This window comes from Choloepus didactylus, chromosome 4 (assembly GCF_015220235.1).
Source record: "Choloepus didactylus isolate mChoDid1 chromosome 4, mChoDid1.pri, whole genome shotgun sequence".
NCBI classification, from domain to species: Eukaryota; Metazoa; Chordata; class Mammalia; order Pilosa; family Megalonychidae; genus Choloepus; species Choloepus didactylus.
The window spans coordinates 62,720,429-62,734,022 of NC_051310.1; the positions used below are offsets into that span (position 1 = coordinate 62,720,429).

The window sequence follows — 13,594 nt, forward strand, 5'->3', positions numbered from 1 at the left end:
GTCCTTTGTCACATATGTGGTTTGCAAGTATTTTCTCCCAATATGTTGGTTCTCTTTTCATCCTCTTAATGGGGTCTTTTGCAGAACAGAAGTTTTTAGTTTTGATGAAATCCAATTTATCAAATATTTCTTTTAGGGATTTATGCTTTTTGTATCAACTCTTCACTTTGCCCTAAGTCCCAAAGATTGTCTCCTTTGTTTTCTTCTGAAAGTTTTGTAGTAAATATTTGGTGCTATAAAAAATTCATTATTTTTTGTTGTTATGATAGCAGCATTATGGTTGTGTATGTGTTTGAAGAGACCTTTTAGTGATAACATATTGAAATATTTATAGATGAAATAATGTGATTTGGGGATTTGCATCAAAATAATAAAGGAGGGGTGAAGCATGTGGGTATAGAAGAAAATTAGCCATGAATTGATAACTGTTGAAGTGAGGTGATGGGTATTTGGGGGTTCATTGTACTAGTCTGTCTACTTTTGTGTATATTCACACTTTTCTGTAATAAAAAGCTTAAAAAAAGAAAATTATTTGTTAAACTCCTCATTGGTGTTGATTTGAGATTGAATTGCAGAGGAAGATGCTCCCTTCAGCCTCCATGATTAACTGGGCCTGTGACTGTCCTCCAGCAGTCATCCATTATTGTAGTTCTAGCCTCCCTTCCCTGTGTGCACACACACACCTTCTTTCCATTGGTTCTTATAGGAGATTGAGTTTATTGGTTGATATAGATGTCACCTTCATAGACAAAAAAGAAAAGTACATGACATATGGTTAAGTCATAAACATACCAGTATCTTAAGTATTTGTAAATGTTTTGAATCCCTACCTTAGTCGTAGATTCTGGAGATTTTTGGAAAATAGAAAGCCTATTTTAAACACTGTTGGAATTCTTATAAGTCAGGGTTTTTAAAAGATCTGTGTATTATAAAAGTTGTGTAATTGGTGAATGGATGTACATCAGTGTAAGTAACGATAGTGGCATATGAGTACTTTACATTTGATCTAGTAAAATTTATGTGTTTTTGTTTGTTTGTTTGTTTTTTAACAAAACTGTTTAAAGCCTTGTACTTCCACATGCCCTTGGACTACACCATTAGTTCTTAATTGACCACTGGAAGCGTTTACTGATAACCACTTTAGGCACGGACTCAGAATCTCATTTTACCTGGGCTGCTCTTTTTACACCTTTTCTTCTTAAATGTGGGCATTGTTGACTATCACACACACACACACACACACACACACCTTGGTAACCATTTCATCCAACTGTCTAAAAGTGCTGCAAGTGACAGCCGCCTGTTGAGCACCATCTCAAGTCTTTCCCGGTCCAGGTTTTGAGGCTTATACACAGGGAGTGAACTTTATGCACTTATGGCCCCCAGATTAATTAACATCCAGGTTTTGATTTATGAAGCACATGTGGCTTGGTCCCTACATTACCTAGTAGCTGCTTCTGGTTCCAGACGTAGCCTCAGAAATGGTAACAAATGTAATAATTGATGTGCTTCTGCAATATTGATGTGCTTCTGCTAATGATTTTGAAAGTAAAACCTCAGATCACATTTCAAAGGAAGGCCCTGGACTGAAATTTCCTCACACTTGTGGTGCTATAAAACGTAGAGTTGTTGACCATGACGAGGTCAGTGCTAAAGGGAATCTTTTAAGCTTCTCATTGCGAAGTTAGATGGACTTTAAATGCCCTTTGTAATTTTTTGAATGGTTATGTAATGTTTGTCATGGCTGAAACTGTGGTTCTGCACCAATTTCTGGGCCACTTATTTCCCTCAGGTTTAATGATCTCACTGGCTATTTCCCTCTCAACAGAAAAGAAACACACACACATACACAAATTTAGGGTATTCGGATCTTAATTGTTACTATACTCAAGAATACTTGAATTTTAAATAAAAAAGCTGTAGAGAAGAGTGTGATGCTTAACACAAAGGAGTTACTGATGTAACCAGCTGTCATGGTTTAGAGCTAGATGTACCCCAGGAAAACATGTTCTTAAACTTAATCCATTCCTGTGGGTGTGCATCCATTGTAAGTAGGACTTTTTGATGAGGTTTGATGAGGTTACTTCAGTTAAGGTGTGGTCCACCCCAATCAGGATGGGTCTTAATCCTATTATTGGAGTCCTTTATCAGCAGAATGAAAGTCAGACAGAAAGAGAAAAAGCTATGGAAAGTGAGAAGCTGAAAGTTAGTGGAACCCAGAAGAGAAGGGAGAGACCAAGAGAGGTGGCCATATGCATTGCCACAGGACAGAAGAGCTCAGGACCAAAGATCACCAGCAGCCAGCCCCAGAATGCCAATCTTCTGGAAGAAAGCATTGCCTTTATTTGGACTCGCTTTAAACTTTTTCCTGGCCTCAAAACCATAACCTAATAAATCCCCATGTTTATGCCAACCGATTGCATGATATTTGCTTGAGCAGCCAAGGAAACTAAAACACCAGCCCAGAATGAAGAGCTGAGTGGCTCAGGCCACCAGCCACCTGGCCTGCCAGTAGGGTGTACCTGGTTATACTTCTGACCAGCAATATATGCAACTTTTACAGGTTTGTTCATGAGTGTGAAGCCAAATAGTACCAAGTTTAATAAATATTTGCTTTTAACAATTACAAATTAATAGCGTAATTGCACATTGATGATGAAAATTATGCCTGTGAAGCTTGGTGATGTCAACTGTAAACATGCATTACTTTAAAGGTGACTGACTTTCTCTTAAAGCTCTTTTGATGTAGTCATTATTGGTGGCGGAATCGTGGGGCTTGCCTCAGCCAGAGCACTCATCCTGCAACATCCAGCCCTTTCCATTGGTGTTCTAGAAAAGGAGAAAGATTTAGGTATGTATGTTATCAGTGGTGTTCTTCAGGCTTACCTGAGCGCCTGCTCATTTTGTCATTTCCTCATCTTTCATTTTGCTGATTATTTCATTTTGCTGAATATTTTTGTTTGGGTCTCCTGGAAACAGTCTCAGACAGGGACTTGGGTGTAGGTGATTTATTTGAGAGGTTATTCCAGGAGGCAGGTCTGAGGGAGTAGGGAGAATACAACAGAGGAGGAAGAAAAGTAACATAAAGGGTGCATTATCCAGGTTACCATTGTGGGTTTGATTCTAGTGGGACTTCTGAGGAGCTATGTGATGTTTCCCAGAATTGTGCTCAATTATCCATCAGCATCTGTCCCATTTGGCTGATGATTGCCCATAGAGATTGAAGCCCCCACCTTCATACACGTAAATACATTAGAAAAGGCTCTGGTGTACAATGTAGAGTGGTAGTGGTCCCTTGAAGTGGTCTGGAGAGGTAAGTCTGTGCAACAAAGTAGTAACTGAAATCAGAGAAGGGTTGGGTGTCACGGGGTAGGTGACACAGACACTGGGACTGCTGCTATAAGAAGTTACCAGCTCTCTCAGAACAAGTTCAGGCAGAATTTTAAATGATATGGTTTCTAATAGTTTCAAATATAAATTTGTTCCCTACTTCTTAGGTTTTGTATAAGTGCTGTACTTTCTCTTACCCAGTTTCTCATGTTTTGTAGCTATTCACCAGACTGGACATAACAGTGGTGTTATACATAGTGGAGTTTATTATAAACCTGAATCTTTGAAAGCTAAATTATGTGTAAAAGGCGGAGCCCTCATCTATGAGTACTGTAACAGAAAGGGAATTTCCTACAAGCAATGTGGCAAGGTATGACATTTTACTTGGGCCTTGATTTATTTATAACTAGATTTTCTTAGTGATGTTTGATATTGAATTTTAAAAAAATACTGGGCTTTTCTTCTTTTGTATCTATATAATTTGTAAAATCTAATATTAGGGAATAACATTTTAAAAAATGATTGTATGACTAAATCCACATAATTTTTTTTAAAATAATAGTTTTATCAAGATACAATTTATGTACTGTATAATTCACTCTTTTAAAGTATACAGTTCAGTTTTTTAGTTGGGCAACCATCACCACTACCTAATTTTAGAACATTTCCTTTTCCTCACCCCAAAAAAGAAACCCCATACTCATTAGCGGTCACTTGCCATTCTTCCCTCCCTCCAACCCCTGGCAACCCCTAATCTACTTTCTGTTTCTATGGATTTCCGTATTTTGGATATTTCATGTAAATGGACTCGTGCAATGTGTGGTCTTTTGTGACTGACTTTTTTTTTTTTTTAGGTTTCATTTTGTTTATTTTAATTTGTGACTTGAGCTTTTTTCCACTCTAAATATATGAACTATCATTTGTTTTTCTTAATAATTTTTAATTCAATTTATTGAGATACATTCACATACCATACAGTCATCCAAGGTATACAGTCAGTTGTTCATAGTACCATCACATAGTTGTGCATTCATCACCCCAATCTATTTTTTGAACATTTTCCTTGCACCAGAAAAAGTGAAAATAAGGATAAAAAATAAAAGTAAAGAAGAACACCCAACCCCCCCACCTTAATTTTCGTTTAGTTTTTTGTCTCCATTTTTTTACTTATCCATCCATACACTGGATAAAGGAAGTATGATCCTTAAGGATTTCACAATCACACTGTCACTCCGTGTAAGCTATATTGCTATACAGTCGTTTTCAAGAGTCAAGGCTACTGGGTTGCAGTTTGATAGTTTCAGGTATTTACTTCTAGCTATTCCAATGCATTAAAACCTAAAAAGGGTTATCTGTATAGTGCATAAGAATGCCCACCAGAGTGACCTGTCGACTCCATTTGGAATCTCTCAGCCACTGAAACTTTATTTCATCTCATTTTGCATCCCCCTTTTGGTCAAGAAGATGTTCTCAATCCTACTATGTCAGATCCAAATTCTTCCCCAGGGTGACTGGCTTTTTTTCACTTTACATAATGTTTTCAAGATTCAGCCATGCTGTAGCAAGAATAAGTACATTGTTCCTTTTTAGGACTGAATAATGTTCTATTATATAGACACAATTACATTTTATTCATGTATTCATCAGTTGATGGACATTTGGGTTGTTCCACTTTTTGGTTATTATAAATAATGCTGCTATGAATATTTGCATACAAGTTTTTCTGTGGACATATGTTTTCATTTCTCTTGAGTATATGTCTAGGAGTGGAATTGCTGGGTCATGGTAGCTTTATGATTCCTCCTTTTGAGGAAGTTTTCCAAAGTTTTTTTCAAAGTGGCTGCAACATTTTGCATTCCCCCAGCAATGACTGAAGATTCCATATTTCCACAACCTAACAGTTAACTGTTATGGTCTTTTTAATTCTAGCCATTCTTATGGATGTAAATGGTATCTCATTGTGGTTTTCATTTTTATTTCCCTACTGACTAATGATGTTGAGCTTCTGTCTTTTCTTGTGCTTATTGGCCATTTGTATATTTGATTTGCAAATATTCTCCCCCATTCTGTAGGTTTTCATTTCACTTTCTTGATATTGTCCTTTGAGGCCCAAATGTGTTTTAATTTTGATGAAGTCTCTTTTATCTATTTTCACTTTTGTTGCTCATGCTTTGGGTGTAAAGTATGAGAAACTGCTGCTTAACACAAGAAGAAACCACAATGTTTCCTCTACAAATTTTATAGTTTTAGTACATATATTTAGGTGTTTGATCCATTATTAGTTGATTTTTGTATATGGTGTGAGGTAGGGATCCACTTTCATTCTTTTGCCTGTGGTTATCCAGTTCACCAGTACCATTTTACTATTCTTTCCCCACTGAGTGAACTTGGCATGCTTGTCAAAGTTCAGCTGGCCAAAGTTATGAGGGTTGATTTCCAAACTTTCAGTTCAATTGCATTTGTCTATATATCTGTCCTTGTTCCAGAATCACACTGTTTTGATTACTCTATCTTTGTAATAAGTTTTAAAATCAGGAAGTGTGAGTTCTCCAACTTCGTTCTTCTTCTTCAAGACGGCTTTAGCTTTTTGGCGACCCTTATGTTTCCATATGATTTGTATTATTTTTTAGTTTTATTTTTAAAGAGAAATTGATCATGCAGAAAATCATATACTTGCCCCCATTATTAACATTTTGCATTAGTCTGATAACTTTGTTACAAATTGTGAGAGAATATTATTATGAACTATAGTCCATAGTTTACATTAGGAATCACTCTTTGTGTTGTATACTTCCATATGAATTTGGTGATTGGCTCTTTCATTTCTGCAAAGAAGGCTGTTGGAATTTTGTTGGGGATTGCTTTGAATCTGTAAATTGCTTTGGTATAATTGACATCTTAATATTTTTGTCTTCCAGTCCATGAATGTGAAATGTCCTTCCATTTATTTAGGTCTTCTTTAATTTCTTTCAATAATGTTTTATAGTTTTCTGTGAATAAGTCCTTTACATCCTTGATTAAATTTATTCCTAGCTATTTGATTCTATTGTAAATGAATTGTTTTTTTCTTAATTTCTTCTTCAGATGTTGTGTGTTGATCTTGTACCCTGCCACTTTTTGTCTTGTTCCTGATCTTAGAGGAAAAGCTATCAGTCTTTCACCATTGAGTATGATGTTAGCCCTGGGGTTTTTAATGTATGCCCTTCATCATGTTGAAGAAGTTCCCTTCTATTCCTAGTTTCCTAAGTGTTTTTATCAAAGAGGGGTGCTGGATTTTGTCAAATGACTTTTCTGCATTAATTGAGATGATCATGTGGGTTTTTTCCTTTGTTTTACTAATATGGAGTATTACGTTAATAGATTTTTTTTTTATGTTGAATCACCCTTGCCTATCGTGGATAAATCCCACTTGATCATGGTATATAATTCTTTTAATGTGCTGTTGGGCTCTGTTTGCTATTATTTTGTTGAGTATTTTTGCATCTATATTCATGAGGGTTATTGGTCTGTAATTTTCTTTTCTTGTATTATATTTATCTGGCTTTGGTATCAGGGTGATGTTGGCCTCATAGAATGAGTAAGGGAGTGTTCTCTCCTCTTCCATTTTTGGGAAGAGTTTGAGCAGGATTGGTGGTAACTCTTAGAATGTTTAGTATAATTTACCGATGAAACCATCTGGTCCTGGGCTTTTCTCAGTTTGGAGGTTTTTGATGACTAAGTCAATCTATTGCTCTATTGAAATTTTCTGTTTCTCCTTGAGTCAGTGTAAGTAGTTTGTGTATTTCTAGGAATTTGTCCTTTCATCCAGGTTATCTAATTTGTTGGTGTACAGTTGTTCATAGTGTCTTTTTATAATCCTTTTTATTTCTATGGGGTCAATAGTATTGTCCCCCCTTTCTTTTCTGATTTTAGTTATTTGTATTCTCTCTTTTTTTCTTTGTTGGTCTAGCTAAAGTTTGTTTATTTTATTGATCTTTACAATGAGCTAACTTTTGGTTTTATTGATTCTCTTTATGGTTTTTTTAAAATTCACTATTTAATTTATCTCTGCTCTAATCTTTATTTCCTCCCTTCTTGCTTTGGGTTTAGTTTGCTCTTCTTTTTCTAGATCTTCCAGTTGTGAGGTTGGGACTCCTATTTGAGATCTTTCTTCTTTTTTAATGTAAGCAGTTAGAACTATAACTTTCCCTCTCAGCACTGCCTTTACTGCATCCCATTAGTTTGTTTGTTGCTTTTTTTTAATCTCTGAAATGGCTTTTTATTAAACAGCAAAGCAGAATTGCAATACAATTTTCAAACGTTTGTAAATTAGTCACAAAAGGAATGTAAAATGTTTTCAGTACAACTATTATATATTCATACAGCTAAAATCATTTATTGAATTTTACTTGCACCAATACAAATATAAGATTATTATTTCATGATTAAAAGTGGCCCAAATCTAAAACCACAAGCTATATTAGTGGATCTGTCTTCCTATTATAAATAGCATTTTAACATTACTTTTGCAAAATTCCTTTACCAAAAACAAAACAAAACAAAACTCTTTAGTAAAAGGATGCCCAGAATTCTGCAAATCAAGTAGTTGGATTTACAGAAAATTCAAGAACTGGTGAGATAAAATATTGAGAAAAACAAGCAATTAGTACAAATGTAAAACCCTCCCATTTTATTCATTATTCTGGTACAATATACTCTTAAGAGTTTTTGCGAACTTGATCTTCTGGGCACCATAAATAAACCTTAAGAGACCAAACACTTTGTAGCTGTTCTCTTCCAGCTGTGGCTTACATAAAGTTAGTCAGACTTAATCCGCTTTCATATATAGTCCCCAAAAGACCTAATCTATGTCAGGGATGACACAAATCTGGAGTGAAAGCATTTGTAGTTAGTTACTGTTTATCAAGTACTTTTTCCATTCTATTTCTATGTTTCCTGAGATTTTCTATTTTAAACACACACGCATACACACACACAACCAGAGCTCCAAGTGGTCATTTTGTGCAGAAGGAAGTTTTGTACAACAAATCTTCCCAGTTTGAAAATTCACAGTTTCAGTGAACAATCATCATTTTTATAGTCTCAGTTTTCAGTTTCTCAAATAGGAACTGATAGTCCTGTCTTGTTACTAAATATAACAAATGACAGGTCCTGGCTGAGAAACTGTCTTATTTTGGTTAAGTTCAACAAAGAGTTCGGGTTATTTTCATAAATGATTAATTATTAAAATTACTTTTACAAATGTGGAACCAACTGCTTTTCCTTAGGGGAAGGGAAATGGGAAGGAAGAGGCAAATAGAAAAGAGGCACAAGACGGTGGGCAGGGTACATAAAGCCGTGCACTCAGTACATGATTTTGTTCACTTTTTTACAACATGGTAGTTATTTTCTTGTATCGTCTTTTATGAAGCCTATAATAAAAGATAGTGCTAAACTTATAAATCAAAGAAAATTTGATAAAGCACTCATTTTCAAGTTTTCGTAAATATAGGCAATTCTAATTATAAAGTCTCTACAATCAATACATTTACACGTTTTCATAGACTAAGATAATATGCAAACTCATGAAGTCTCCAGTTACACTTTTAGAGCTCTTCATTTTTGCCTAGCTCTGCCATTATCTTCATAAATATTCAATGAAGTCACAAACAAAGGTACTGTAACTTTTGGACTCAATTCAAATTTTAAAGGAAAAAAAAATCAGCAATTCCATAAAACAGAATGGTTATCAATCCCTTACTTTCTTTTGCTTTTTGTGTCAGTTGTTTGAAAAACACTAGAAGCTGACATGGGTTTTCTATGTATTGTCCAAGAACTTGGTTTTCTGATTTTAGCTTCAGATTTTCTTCCTTAACTGCGTCTACTCTTGCCGAGAGATCTTCTAGTTTGTGTTGGAGTTCCAACAACACTTGATTAATAAGTCATGTTTTTTCCTCCAGTTCTACCTGATTTTCGGCATCAACACCATCCATGTCGACATTCATCATCTTGGGTAAAAAAACTTTTGGGCTGCAGATACAAAACCCTTGATGAATGGTCTGTTGCTTGGGGCCCGGGAGAGGGGAGGGGATTTGGAAAATTAAGCCTGAGGCTGGGGCACTTGGGCCAAAAAAAAACCCCAGTAGTTTTTTTCTTTATTTCTTTGTGTGTTTTTATGTTTCCTTTCTTTTTTGCTACAGTGTTATAGATACTGAATTTGCTGTTTTTAACATAGAAGTTTTTTTTAATTTTATTTTATTGATTGTTCACATACTGTACAATTATCCAAAGATCCAAAGTGCACAGTCAGTTGCCCACGGTACCATCATACAGCTGTGCGTCCATCACAATTTTTTTTTTCAATTTTTAGAACATTTTCATTACTCCAGAAAAGAAAGACAAAAAAAGAAAACTTAAATCCTCCCATACCCCTAACCACCCCCCTTCCATTATTGATTCATAGTATTGGTACAGTACATTTGTTACTATTGATGAAAGAATGTTAAAATACTACAAACTGTAGTGTATAGTTTGCAATAGGTATATATTTTTCCCTTTATATTCCTCTATTATTAACTTCTAGTTATAGTGTGATACATTTGTTCTAGTTCAGAAGAGAGATTTCTAATATTTGTACAGTTAATCATGGAGATTGCCCACCACAAGATTCACTGTTTTATACATTCCCATCTTTTAACCTCCAACTTTCCTTCTGGTGACATACGTGACTCTAAGCTTCCCCTTTCCACCACATTCACATACCATTCAGCACTGTTAGTTATTCTCAACAATAACGTGCTACCGTCACTTCTGTCCATTTCCAAACACGTAATTTCAACCTAGTTAAACATTCTGCTCATAATAAGCAACTGCTCCCCATTCTTTAATCTCTTTCTATATCCTGGTTCCTTATATTTCATGTCTGTGAGTTTATCTATTATAATTAGTTCATGTCAGTGAGAACATGCATATTTGTCCTTATGTGTCTGACTTATTTCAGTCAATGTAGTGCCCCCAAGGTTTCTCCATCAGTTGGTTTTTTTTTTAAATGGTTTTGTTGACCCACCATACTTTCCATCCTAAGTAAACAATTGATGATTCCCTGTATAGTCATATATTTATGTATTCACCACCATCAACACTATCTATTTAAGGATATCTCCATTTCTTCCACAAAGAAGTAGGAAGAGTCAAAGAAGGCAGAGAGATGAAAAAGAAAGAGGAAAAAAAAAACATGACAGCTAAAAAGCAACAAAAGGAAAGACAGAGTTCACCTAAAGTAGAATAAAAGAGTCAGACAACATCACCAATGCCAAGAGGCCGAAACCCTTCCCTTTTGTCCCCCTCTTAAAGGCTTTGGTATATTGCCTTTGTTATGTTAAAGGAAGCATAATACAATGTTTCTGTTAACTATAGTCTCTAATTTGCATTGATTGTGTTTTTCCCCAATACCTCGCTATTTTTAATACCTTGCAAGATTGACATTCATTGTTCTCCATATGTAAAAACATATTTGTAGATTTTATCACAGTTATTGAGCACTTTAGATTTCACTGAGTTATACAGTCCCAGTCTTTATCTTTCCTCTTTCCTGCTGGTGTCCCGCATGCTCCTAACCTTCCTCTTTCAACCATATTCACAGTCATCTTTATTCAGTGTACTTACATTGCTGTGCTACCATCATCCAAAACTGGGTTCCAAGCCTCTCACTCCTGTCTTTTCTTATTTGTCTGTAGTGTCCCCTTTAGTATCTTGTTCACAAACTCTCTCATTGTCTGTTTGTCAGAGAATATTTTAAACTCTCCTTCATATTTGAAGGACAGTTTTGCCAGATATAGGATTCTTGGTTGGCAGTTTTTCTCTTTCAGTATCTTAAATGTATCACACCACTTCCTTCATGGCTCCATGGTTTCTACTGAGAAATCCGCACATGGTCTTATCAAACTTCCTTTGTATGTGATGGATCGCTTTTCTCTTGCTGCTTTCAGGATTCTGTCTTTGTCTTTGACGTTTGATAATCTGATTATTGTCTTGGCGTAGGCCTATTCATATCTATTCTGTTTGGGGGTATGCTGTGCTTTTTGGATCTGTAATTTTATATCTTTCATGAGAGATGGGAATTTTTCATTGATTATTTCCTCTATTATTGCTTCTGCCCCTGTATTAGTTAAGGTTCTCTACGGAAACAGAATCAATTAGAGATATCTATAAATATAAAGATTTATAAAAGCGTCTCAAACAACTGTGGGTATGCATGAGTCTGAATTCCGTAGGGCAGGCAGCAAACTGGCAACTCCAGTGAAGATGTTCAATGAACTTCTCAGGAAACGAACTGGCAAGTTCAACGAATGTGTTCGATGAACTCCTCAGGAAACGAACTGGCAACTTCAATGAACTCCTCAGCAAACACTTCTCTGGTTAGCCGAAGAAGAAGTGAAGGTCCTCTATCTGTCTTGCTTAAAAGTCTTCAACAGATTGGATTAAATCCAGCTGACTGCATTCTCTCATTGTGGAAGACATGCCTTTCGTTGACATCATCAGTCACAGCTGCAGCCATTTATTAACCAGCCACAAACATCCTTGCAGCAACAGTTAGGCCAGTGCTCGCTTGACCAGGCAGCTGGGTACCATCACCTGGCCAAGTTGACACATGAACCTAACCATCACAGTCCACCCCTTGTCAACTTGGCAGTTATACACATCACCTAAAACCATACTTTATCTCTAAGTAGGTAACAATAACAGACATATATTTTGCCTAACAATACTCAGCTGTGCAGCATACAACTGGAAACGTACTAAATCTCTCCAGAGTATGGTGCAAGTCCTTGGGTGACATTAACTTTTTTTTTTTTTTTTTTTTTAATCGTCATTTTATTCAGATATATTCACATACCACGCAGTCATACAAAACAAATCATACTTTCGATTGTTTACAGTACCATTACATAGTTGTACATTCATCACCTAAATCAATCCCTGACACCTTCATTAGCACACACACAAAAATAACAAGAATAATAATTAGAGTGAAAAAGAGCAATTGAAGTAAAAAAGAACACTGGGTACCTTTGTCTGTTTGTTTCCTTCCCCTATCTTTCTACTCATCCATCCATAAACTAGACAAAGTGGAGTGTGGTCCTTATGGCTTTCCCAATCCCATTGTCACCCCTCATAAGCTACATTTTTATACAACTGTCTTCGAGATTCATGGGTTCTGGGTTGTAGTTTGATAGTTTCAGGTATCCACCACCAGCTACCCCAATTCTTTAGAACCTAAAAAGGGTTGTCTAAAGTGTGCGTAAGAGTGCCCTCCAGAGTGACCTCTCGGCTCGTTTTGGAATCTCTCTGCCACTGAAGCTTATTTCATTTCCTTTTACATCCCCCTTTTGGTCAAGAAGATGTTCTCCGTCCCACGATGCCGGGTCTACATTCCTCCCCGGGAGTCATATTCTACGTTGCCAGGGAGATTCACTCCCGTGGGTGTCTGATCCCACGTAGGGGGGAGGGCAGTGATTTCACCTTTCAAGTTGGCTTAGCCAGAGAGAGAGGGCCACATCTGAGCAACAAAGAGGCATTCAGGAGGAGACTCTTAGGCACAAATATAGGGAGGCCTAGCCTCTCCTTTGCAGCAACCGTCTTCCCAAGGGTAAAACTTATGGTAGAGGGCTCAACCCATCAAACCACCAGTCCCCTATGTCTGTGGTCATGTTCGCAACCATGGAGGTGGGTTAGGCGAATACCCCTGCACTCTCCACAGGCTCCTCAAGGGGGCACTACATCTTTTTTTTTTTCCTTGTTTTTCTTTCTTTCTTTTTTTTTTTTTAACTTTCCCTTCTTTTTTAAATCAACTGTATGAAAAAAAAAGTTAAAAAGAAAACAAACATACAATAAAAGAACATTTCAGAGACTATAACAAGGGAGTAAGAAAAAGACAACTAACCTAAGATAACTGCTTAACTTCCAACATGTTCCTACTTTACCCCAAGAAAGTTACATAATATAGCAACATTTCTGTGAACTTGTTCCTACTATATCCATCAGAATTTAACAGACCATAGTCATTTCTGGGCATCCCCAGAAGGTTAAATAGCTTATCTGTTCTTCTTGGATTATCGTTCCCCCTTCCTTAATTGCTCTCTACTGCTAGTTCCCCTACATTCTACATTATAAATCATTTGTTTTACATTTTTCAAAGTTCACATTAGTGGTAGCATATAATATTTCTCTTTTTGTGCCTGGCTTATTTCGCTCAGCATTATGTCTTCAAGGTTCATCCATGTTG

General features: G+C 36.3%; 1 protein-coding gene and 1 pseudogene across 3 annotated transcripts in view; one reads left to right on the plus strand and one right to left on the minus strand.

Annotated features, from left to right (window-relative positions):
• The window catches only part of L2HGDH (L-2-hydroxyglutarate dehydrogenase), a 106,806-nt gene that overhangs the window by 2,127 nt on the left and 91,085 nt on the right, over positions 1-13,594 (plus strand). For all 3 annotated transcript variants that reach the window (XM_037832770.1, XM_037832772.1, XM_037832771.1), the window contains exons 2-3: positions 2,736-2,851; positions 3,549-3,700. In XM_037832770.1, coding sequence (XP_037688698.1) covers positions 2,736-2,851; positions 3,549-3,700 — 268 coding nt within the window. The remainder of the gene's footprint in view (positions 1-2,735; positions 2,852-3,548; positions 3,701-13,594) is intronic.
• On the minus strand, positions 9,067-9,360 carry LOC119531479 (annotated as a pseudogene).